We start from the raw sequence: 11403 nt of genomic DNA, 5'->3' as shown, positions 1-11403 counted from the left end.
AGGCCCAAAAGATGGCGGGCGCTAGATTTTTTTTTTAGCCACCATATAACTTTCTTCATACTTAAGAAAGTAAATAAGGTACTTTTCATTATTACCAACCAGAACCTGCACCAAAATCAGCTGGGTTCTATCACACCTTAAAAACCTTAAGTAAACATCATTCATTTTGATCGTTAACACTTATTTTAAACTTGTTTAATTACTTATAAACATAGTTTGATTATCAAAAATCATTCCTAACCATGCAAAAACCTTAAAAATGGTACAAAAACACGTTTTGATCATACAAATGGTTAGGAATCAGAATCATACTCTTTGTTGGCCATAAACACGGATTAAAGGGTTTAAACGACGTTTTTACGGTTCAAAAGTTTGGTTTAATACCCTAGCCGACACCCTAAGTTTCAAGGCTTCAATATTGATGAAACATGCTCGGTTTGCGATATAGGACCTGTACTTAGCTTATATAGAAGCATAAGAACCGGGAAATTGGATTAAAAGAGTGAAAACCGGCGAAAACCGCAATGTCGAATTGCTCGTTTAGGGGCTGTTTAGGACTCGATTTTGATGTGCATATTTTTAAGTCATGAAAATTTACAAGGACATCAAGAACCATCTCATTGAGTCCCTGTTCAAATTTGATAATTTTTCGACCATCCGAGAATATTTGGTGAGTTTATTAACAAATTTGGGGTGTTTATTTGGGTAAAATAGTTAAATTGCTTGACAAATTATGAAATTTTTTGGGGAACTCAGATTTGATATATTATGATCTCATCTGAAATTTGGGATGATTTGGAAAAGTCTAAGTATATTTTATGCATTCACGCTTATTTGAGTTTTCGTAATGATTTTTGGCTCGAAAAGATTAATTGACAAGGTTGTTAGAGTTTGGCATTTTTCCAGGATACTTTGGGATATGTTTTGGTCACTTAGTAAATTTGGTGGATTTTTTGGAAATAAGTTGGTATAAATGGACGATTTTCGGGTTAAATATAGCATATAAAATGAATTTTTATAAATTAATAAATCAATAAATAATTCCAGAAATAATTTTATTAAAATCTAAATATTTTAATTGATAAGTGGCTAAATTTTCATAATTTAATGATTAACGGATAATTAATTGTGTTTATTTGAAAATTAAATAAATTCAATTCTGATAAGAACCGACAAGTTCGTGATTAACGAACCGGTTGGAATATCAGAACACCAAGAGTGATTAAAAATCATATTTTTGGATTAATTAAGTAAAAACAAAATTTTTGTGACAAATCCAGACAATTTGGGTGAATTGTGCGTGTTTTTCTCCAAATCAAACTGAATAAACGGAAACGAGCCCCGTAGCGACTCTAGACCCCCAAATTGTGTCTTTCTTTATAACTTAAATATTTTATCGACCAACACGTTTACCCAAGATTATATACCCATATCTGTTCCCTAAACGCGGTAAACGATCAACTTAGCCCAGCTGGTTAAACGGGGCAACTAATGTTAAACGTGACAACCTGTTTATACTAATGTTAAACGTAACAAATTGGGGAAATAACGTGTTCTGTGAAGGCCATGGGAATAACGTGGTCTGTAATGACCATGAGAATAACGTGGTCTGTAATGGCCATGGGGATAACGTGGTCTGTGACGGCCATAAGAACAACGTGGGCAGTGGAGGCCTCGAGGCTAATGTGGGCGGAAAGGGGGCCACAGTAGTAACAAACTAAAGTTGAATGCCTATGAGCCAAGTTCTGCAATAACTAAACAAACTAACTTGATTATGGCATGAATGCTAAGAAAATAGTGTGATTATACATATTATGGGTGGAAGGGGGGCCACAGTGATTGGTGGTATGTGGGAAATACTATGTGTGTGTGGGGGGGGGGGGGGGTTGGATCAAGTGAAAACTTCTCTTAAAACGAAAACTCCAAAACTCCAACAAAACTATTTTTAACTTTTTTTTTAAATTTGTTTTGAAGTTTCTTTTTTATTCCATTATTCTTATATATTGTTATTGGTTCAAAAAAAAAAAGAAAAAAAAAACTTATCGGTAACCTCGTCGGTGCAGTGCACATGTGTAATAATGTGCATTGCATATATGTAATGTGTTGTATTGCATAGAATAAAACACTATTGCACATATTTGATGCACACTATTGTATATATGTAACATAAGACTAATACGCACATCGAATACACGCTAATACGTATCTGTAATGCAACATTAACGCACATGTGCACTACATCGACTTTTATTTTATTATTATTTTTTCCATATAATACAACACTACTACACATATACAATACACAAATATTGAATATATGCAATTAAACGCTATTGAAATTAAAAATACATAGTAATACACATGTGTAATACAACGGTATCGCACTGTAATACATATGTGTATTACAATGGGTTTTTTTTCTATTTTTTTATTTTTTTTATTTTTTTAGTGAATGGTAAGAAAATATAAGAATAATGGCAAAAACAGAATTTTGAAAATATTTTTTTATTTTTAATTAAAAATAATTCTTTAGAAGTTTTTAAGTTTTCTCTCTAAAGATGAGTTTTCTCTTGATCCTCTCCCTACACACACACACTATGTAATGGTTGAATTTACGTGGAACCGTTGTGGGCGGAAGAGGGGCCACAGTGGTTGATTTTGCGTGGAACCGTTGAGGACGGAAGGGGCACCACAGTGGTTGATTTTACGTGGAAAATGAAGGCACGTAGTACGAACCAACAGTTACGATATTATCGTAGTTTTCAAACTTATATCATAAACATACACACATACATATGTACATAAAACATACAAATTTACATATATACAAACTTAAATGCATTTTTACATGCGCACGTACATACAAATTATAACTGTGTGTTTCGCAGAACCGATTACGTTAAAACTTATGAACTCATAAACTATTCGTAGTCGACCTGTTTTAGACATGCTTTTCAGGTGTACAGATACTTAAAGTAGATCTATTATGCGCTGTGTAAATTGATGCGAGTATGAAGTGAAGTCGTTAACGGACTAGTTTTGGTTGTATCAACTAATTTATAAAAGATGTTAGAACAATGTAATATATCGTAATTAGGTAGTAATGTTTCTTTATGAACAATGTATTTGATACTCGTTGTGTCTGTTACATTACTGTTTTACGACTCTGCAAATTGCTTAATGGGGTGTGACAAACTGCGATCACCAATTTTGTTGTCCAATTAAACCCATGCATTTCTCTTTACCGGGACAAGTAAGATCCAACCATTTATTATTATTATTTAATCTAGCGGAACCCACAGTCTAGACCCATTTTATTTTAGATTTTACCAGATCAAACCACCACAACATAAATTAAACCTCATAAACAGCAGATTAAAACCTTTGTTGCACATTTTTCATGAATAGCTAAGACGATTAAGGATATTGTTTATCCACCTAAGTTTAAGCATCAAAGTCTACGAAGCAGTCATTAGATACGATTAAGGTTCAATTATTCAACTAACTAGCTAGTGTTCCCAACTACATGGCATACCCTCGTTATCAAGCAATACCTAGGATCCATTACCAGCCGTGATTACATACGTCGTGTCTCTAGCTGATCTTGTTCTTAATGGTATGGGACGCAAGTAAGAGGGCCAGATGACTAACAGCGGGATAATCACTGGATCATCAAGATTTTACTTCACTGTAGTTGATGTAAGTGAGTATGAATGCTGTAAACTGCGGGTTTATGTTTAAAATCTTTTATTGATTAAATATCCGAAGATACTCATATGAACTACCGTAAAATGACTCATGGTCTCTGAACCCAAGGCATCCCATCAATACAAGATTTAAGGTTATAAAACCATATGCCTTTGAAGTGTTAACCACTAAAACTAGAAGTGCAAGATTTAGTTTATATCACCGGCTACATGGCATACTCTAACGTTAAACCTACCCATGCATCGTATAATAACGTATTCAGATTTCTATAAAATTTATAATTTTCTTCAACCAAACTAAAAATGATGCTTAAGTATGGCCCGACCTTCCATCACGTATTTTCCATAGACTCAACATTTTCCCACTAAAAATCATATTTTATCGTTTTTAACAAACTTATCAAACTGCCATTCATTCTCAAGGCTGAACCTATCAACACATCCCAAGTTAAGTGCGTTTTCTTTAATTATATCTTATTATAAGTAGTTTGAAAAACCGATTCGCGATAAATATCATCATCTCCCATTTAAATGCAAAAGACAAACTTCAATGGACATTTTTCAAATTTTTTTTTACCATACTTAACTAAAGAAAACATTACAAATTAAACACATGTGTTCCTATCCCCACACTTAAAATTTGCATTGTCCCCAATGATGGAACAGAAACACGACTCAACATTTTAAAAACAAAACATAAAAATTTAAAATAAAAACAAAACCCTTAAAATAAAAACTAAAAATATAAAAAAAAAGTAGAAAAGAAAAAGACTTAGTTGGTAGTAGCGAATAAAGTATCACGCTAAAGTCTTCTTCCATAAATGCCCTTTAACTCTGAACGTGCTCATCAACCGGTATCTCCTTCTCTCGTATACAAACGAAAGCGGCAACAATACACAAAGAATTTCTAGAAATATATCTTATCAACTTAAGAAAAAACTACAAAAAACTACGTTAGTGACTTAAGAAAAAATAAAAATAAAATTGAAATAAAAATAGGAAAGAATTTACAAACTCTACACTTGAGATTTCACTCAAGAACCTCGTGTGATAATTTAGTGCGATGGATCGAGAGGAGTTTCCTCCATCTCGATTGATTCCTCCGGTCCTCCAAGATAGTGCTTTAAGCGATTGCCATTCACCTTCCAAGATGTAATATTATCCAGATTCTCCAACTCCACCACTCCATAAGGGAAAACTTCTTTCACTAAATACGGTCCCGTCCACTTCGATCTCAATTTACCTACAAACAACTTCAAACGAGAGTTAAATAACAAAACCTTATCGCCTTTCTTAAACTCTTTACCTCCCTTAAACCGTCGATCATGTAGAACTTTCGTCTTCACTTTGATATTCAATGACTGAGAATATGCCGCATCACGAAACTCCTCCAATTCATGAATTTGAAAATACCTCTTCACTGCGGCTTCGGTAAGATCAACATTTACCGTCTTCAATGACCAATACGAACGATGCTCCAACTCAACCGGAAGATGACAAGACTTACCATAGACAAGCATAAAGGGCGTAGTACTGTCACACCCTATTAAGCGATTTGTGGAAGAGTAAAACGGTCATGTAACAGACACAACTGGATCAAATACATGTTCATAAAGAAACATTATTAACTAATTTACAATATTTTACATTCTCCTACATCTTTTACAAACTAGATGATATAATCAAAACTAGTTCTTCAACTACTTCGTTTCTAACTCAAATGCTGACAACATCGATCACAATCAAACCGTAGCACATACTTAATCTACTTCACTTTTTGAATACCTGAAAAGTATGTTACAGGTCAACTATGAAAAGTTGGTGAGTTTCATAAGTTTTTAACAAAATCAATTCTGCGTACCATAAAGTCATTGTTTGCATGTACGCGCGTATATAAAATTGTATTTACGTACGTATATACGCACAGTCGCATCTTTGTGTGTACATATATATGCATGTAAGTTTCTAATATAAATTTGAAATTACGATACAATCGTTGCTGCTCGTTCGTATTAAGTATTTCCATTTTCCATGTTTAAACAACCGTTGTGGCTCTCTTTCCGCCCACAACGGTTCTACGTAAGATCAATCATTACACAAAGTAACACATATATTTAAATTTCCTACGCTATAGTACTCCCTACGCCTATCCACATAGTATGTATATAGGTATATATATATATACACATTTGCACATGTATAGTATTTTTCACGTATCACCAATCACTGTGGCCCCCCTTCCGCCCACAATATGCATAACCATAATATTTTCTTGGCATTAATGTTTAAACAAGTTAGTTTGTTTAGTTGCAGCAGAACTTGGCTCGTAGGCCATACTCAAATTTTTTTTAGTAAGTTGCTGCAGAACTAGGCTCATAGGCCATACTCAACTTTTGTTTTGTAAGTTGCAACAGAACTTGGCTCATAGCCCATACTCAACTTTAGTTTAGTAAGTTACAGCAGAACTTGGCTCATAGGCCATACTCAACTTTAGTTTGTTACTATTGTGCCCCCCTTCCGCCCACATTAGCCTCATGATCATCACAGACCACGTTATCCCTATGGCCATTACAGACCACGTTATCCCCATGGCCATTACAGACCACGTTATCCTCATGGCCATTACAGACCACGTTGTTTCCCAAATTAGTTATGTTTAACTTTAAATAACGTGTTTGTATAAACATGTTGTCACGTTTAATTTCAATACCTTTTGTCATTCGAACTATCCCCATTTAATATATCTATCAACGATACTAATCACCTTTCGTCATCACGTAGGGACTTTTCAAATCATTGTGTTTGTAGGGACTTTTCATATATAATTGTTCTGATAATTTATATCCCGAACCGTTTTTAGATAGATAACGTATATAAACATGTTTTTCCCCCCAAAAGTCGTAAAAAATTTGAAAAGAGGGGTCATGAAACTCATAGTTTTTTTAGGCACTCAGTGCGAGGTCAGTTCGGGGTTCGTTTCCCTTGCTATCACTTAGTCCCTTTTCGATTTTTGCCCGTTTTCACTCTCTTAACCTATTTTCCGGGTGCTTTTGCTCCTATATAAGCTAAGTAGAGGTCCTTAGGGTTTTTGATGGAGAGTTTGAAGAGCAGCAGCAGCTGGTGTAAAAGTTTGGATTTTTATGAAAAAATATCTATTACACATTCTTAAACATGGAGAAAGAATTCTTAATTATATTAGGAGGTGGAAAATCAAGTGGGCGGCGGGGCCCCTTTTGGGCCCCACTTTGGCCTATTTGCCTCGTTTTGCGTGTCCAGACATGAAATTCCAAGTCTATGTTTATTTTGAGTTCGGTTTTTGGCAAGAAAAATATGTCAGGTACGACAAACAGTGCGAAAATTAGCGTTTTTTGGCCATTTCTGTGTAAACTTGGAAAATCATACCATTTGTTTGTAAAAATCCAAAATATTTTCAAGGATTACTTAAAACATCCCAAATAAATGTTTTATAAGTCTTTTTCAGCTTAATGGATGGTACAATGCTTGTTTTGGAATTAACATTCGCGTTTAAAGTCATAGCGGGTAGTTAAACGAGCGTCTTTTCGTTTAACCTGTTTGCTATTGTACTAAAGCCGTAATATCAATATCTTGGCTTATATTAAACGTATAACACTTATAGATGCCCCCCCTCCCGGGATATCCGGGTCATAACCAGACTCGTTTGGTTATTCGTTCGTTCGTTACGCAATCAGCGGTTAATCGCTTATTCAATATGTTAATATTAATACTAAGGTGTACCCAGTTTTGTCACGAATGACACATTCTCCCCCAGTTAAGAAATTTCATCCCCGAAATTTGATATACCGATTACGCCCTTTTTCGGGAAAAGATATGACTATTTGTTTCAGAATTCTTTCTTTCATTCCAGAATGTATTTGTTTCCCCGTTGTGGATTCTACCGAACTTTTATCAATGAAAATTAATTGTATGAAAATTTTCAAGTGGTACTAATTCCGCCTCACCAGTAAGACACTCGTCCAGATTCGATATATATAACATGTCGTGAGTGAAATAGTTTTGGTTAATATGCTATAGGATTAACCTTCAAGATAATTTTGTACGGTTCCATGTATTTTAGAGTTAACTTATCATTTTTATCAACTCAACTAACCCTTTCAAAAATCAACAACCTCCATGTATATCCGTTTAGTTCTTTTGTCAACCCCAAGCGGCTTTCAATTTGTTTTTAGTCTTGCGAGCTATATATGTGGTTCCGAAATCAGATCGGATTTTGTATTTTGAGTGTCGCCAATTTTTAGTTCAATAAGGTGGCGATTTGTATTCTTGCTCGTATAACAAGGATAGCCACTTGTATAGAATTATGATAGCTGTTAGTGTACCAGGATTAAACTAGTAAAAGGTACCAGTCCCATTTTCCTCTATTGTTTGAATAGTTTATTTGGTTCGATTGTTTGTTAGAGGAGACCGTGCTCAGATCTATACGGGTTTTAAAGCTTGAAACACAAATCGCCAAAGATTAGAGGTGGAATGACTATCTTGATTTAAAATAGATGAAATAAGCTCACTATGTCGAGGTACGATTTCTTTAACATAAGACAAGTCTGTTGTGTAGTTGTTATAAATCGGGAGGAAGTATGCGGATTGGGTCATTTAGTAAACTATCATCCAGATTGCATCGCTTTCTCGGGATGCTTAAGGAACATATGTTAAGAGGTCCATCATGATTTATTTTATTTTATTTATATAGTTTTTTTTCATTGAGGTCTTTTAGGTTGTTGTAACATTCCCAAGTTTGGTTGGTATTCAACTTAACTTAGTGCAAGTTACATCTTTACAACACATGTGACTATAAATTTTTTTTTGTAATAGATAATCTATAAATTCTCCTTACATCCTTTTTTTCCTGGTCCATGACCCGGTCACTGAGGTTGTAAAGGTATGAAGTTCAAGTTTCAGTTCTTGCAATAAGGTATTTTGTAGGTTTTCATAGTTATAATTGTTTAACAACTCTTCACATCTCCATTACATCGTATTCAATTTCTTTTGATTAATTATAGGTTATAGGCTTTTATGGTTCAGTTCACAAAATTCATGAACACTACCGGTGTTCTAGTTTGCCCGAAATACACACCCTTTTCATCGGATTATTTGATTGTAAATTTTGTCAAATGTACTACACGTCCTTGATGTAAATATTTTAATACTTTAGGATGGAATACGAAAGGCATTATGGTACAAGGTTTTTCTCTATGTACTAGATCACTTCTTTATCGGGAAGAGGTAATTTAACTATTTTGTTTTAACATCCGAATTTTTTTTTTGAAATCAAATACCTAGTTCACACTGCCTATTTCGTAACAGCTATCCAATTTCACCAGGAGTAAATCAATAGAAAATAGTTAGTTGCTTAGGTTGAGAGGGTAGTTTTGAACAATATGGTTAACAATTATAGTCTTACCTTTAGCGGGTTCTATTGTATAAGTATCTATTAATTTACTAACTGTTATATATTTTTCCCAAGGGAAGAAGTTAGATTGAATAATACTTCTATCGGTACTTATAACAACAAAACAGAAGCATTTACGAATAAATTCTTCACCATATTTAGGTCTTGTCATGTTCTATCAGATTCAATCACTGAATACGGCCTCTAGCCTAGTTAGATGTCGATGTTTATTCTTGGTTTAACTTAGGACAATCCTTTTTGGAGCGTCTTATACTGGCACACTCATAGCAAGCATGATGGTTTGTAATAGATTGTGAGTGCATTAGTTGTGGTTAGGATAGCTCTGAATGGTGAGGTTAAAACGGTCTGTTTAAAGAGTTCATACGGGTTCCACAGATCCAGGTATAGTATCCAATCTTCCAGTTTTCATGACATACCTTTATTTGACATTCCCTTATAATAACTTCATTTTTCACACCTTAATGAAGACTCATTGTATACTTTTCGTTCAGAACTAAAGTTAATTGTCATATCGTTTTGAGTTATAGGACGCGCACGTTTAATTTTTCATAGTTCTTATACCCATGTTTCATGATTAATTCATTTTATACTAGATTATTTTCCCCGGTCATTATCAACTCACTATTCCTGACCAATTCAAAAGTTACCACGCCGGCTTGTGTCACAGCATTCTCAAAGTTTTAGTGGTTGACTGAATTAACTACAGTCTCTACTTCTGGGGCTTTTAACCATGGTACCAGTCGAACCAGATCGTTAAATTGGTTCGTGTATTTCAATTCGTCATCCACTCCTTTCGTTTTTAATTTCCCGGGTTCGGGTTCTAATTTCTAGATTCCATTCCTTGGACGAAAATGTTTCGATATAAGGGTTTTAAGTCTTGTTCAAATCATGTGGTTGATAACTTTTTGTTTCCGAATGCATACCATCGATTTCTACCACGTAAGGGCGTGGTCAGGAAATGTACACGTGCAATATTCAACGGTGCAATCTGATGGGCACTACTGGTATTGATAACAGGTTCTATCGCTTCGATTTATTTTACTACCTCATTTGATCTTTTAGTACTACTAAAATTTACAGGTTTATATGACATAAATTGTTTAAACAAATATTCTCGTCATGAAGGATCACAGTTGTTACGACCAGTATTCATGTTCGGTAAGAGATTTCGTTGTCAGTGGCATTTAGTGTTCAGTAGGGGAGAATTATTCGTGACAATATTAGTATTTGTTGGGAGTATAACATTTGTAACCTTATTAGTATTGGGCGGAGAAATAGTATTCCCGACTGTATTGATGTTCGGCATTTGATTTGTATTCATTGCCATGTTAATGCCAGCAGTGACTCGTGCTGCTATTGTCAGAGTTACTATCTGCAGCTGCCGAACAATCATCTCGGCCACCACTGCCTCAAATAGTATGTTTGTTTACTCCGGGGCCATTCTATAATGATAACCACTTATACCACAATTAATAATAGTTTGCTACATAACTAATCACAAAATGAATCATATTAGCAAGTATCAGGTATTTCAAATAGCACATAGGTATCACACGGATCTGTTTTCGAGTCTATATACTAAGGATAGCATAAAGATTTAGCCTAACAAAGGCTATTGTCTGTACGTATATATCAAAAGTTGCCACCAAATGACAAGACCATTTACCTCGGTAAGGTTTAGTATTGTAACGAAAGGCTCAGATTGTCCTCCACATCAGCACAGTACACACTATTAGATGCTTGCATGGAGTATCAAAAAGATGCTATACACAACAATACCACATTATCCTTATCTATCCAAGCACAAATTATAATAATTATGAACGGTTCACAACAATACCAGACTGGGAAATTGTTTTTTTATTATTATATTTTTTTGTCCGGACTCTCCCATAAGTAGACAACTGCCTGTTACGAATTTTATCAGTGTATTATAATAGGAATGCGCTTGTATACTCCACTAGACCTCTGGATGTTGTTAATTATAACTATAGAATATATTCTTTCACCAGGTCATTCAGTATCCGTAAGCATGCTGGGTTTAGTAAAAGTAGAAATTTACTGGTTGGGGATAAGTATGTCAAATTCCAGTCAAAGCACATCATCGATTCGTGAGCATGGGGTTTCTCTTCTATAAGAAACTAATTGAAATGAAAAAATACAGAAGACGTTGGAGGTTCTCGTACATAGATGGTTTGAAGAGTTAGCTAGTTAGGGAGGTTCATCAAAGTCAGTCGCACTGGTGATATG

At 34.6% G+C, this 11403-nt stretch overlaps 1 protein-coding gene across 1 annotated transcript; it reads right to left on the bottom strand.

The window, feature by feature from the left end:
• Window positions 1–4762: 4762 nt before the first annotated feature.
• Window positions 4763–5227, bottom strand: LOC143567499 (uncharacterized). Its single transcript, XM_077053903.1, has one exon. The coding sequence runs from the start codon at window positions 5225–5227 to the stop codon at window positions 4763–4765; it is 465 nt and encodes a 154-aa protein (XP_076910018.1).
• Window positions 5228–11403: the final 6176 nt, after the last annotated feature.

This window comes from Bidens hawaiensis, unplaced genomic scaffold, assembly GCF_021521415.1.
Source record: "Bidens hawaiensis isolate Kalapana, Puna unplaced genomic scaffold, B.hawaiensis_p1.1 tig00023412_1, whole genome shotgun sequence".
Taxonomy (NCBI): Eukaryota; Viridiplantae; Streptophyta; class Magnoliopsida; order Asterales; family Asteraceae; genus Bidens; species Bidens hawaiensis.
The sequence above is the reverse complement of the archived record's forward strand: the minus strand, read 5'-3'. Positions and strand labels throughout refer to the sequence as shown.

Excerpts from the sequence above, each read along its gene's own strand:
- LOC143567499 (XM_077053903.1), bottom strand. The coding sequence starts at position 5,227 with ATGCTTGTCTATGGTAAGTCTTGTCATCTTCCGGTTGAGTTGGAGCAT.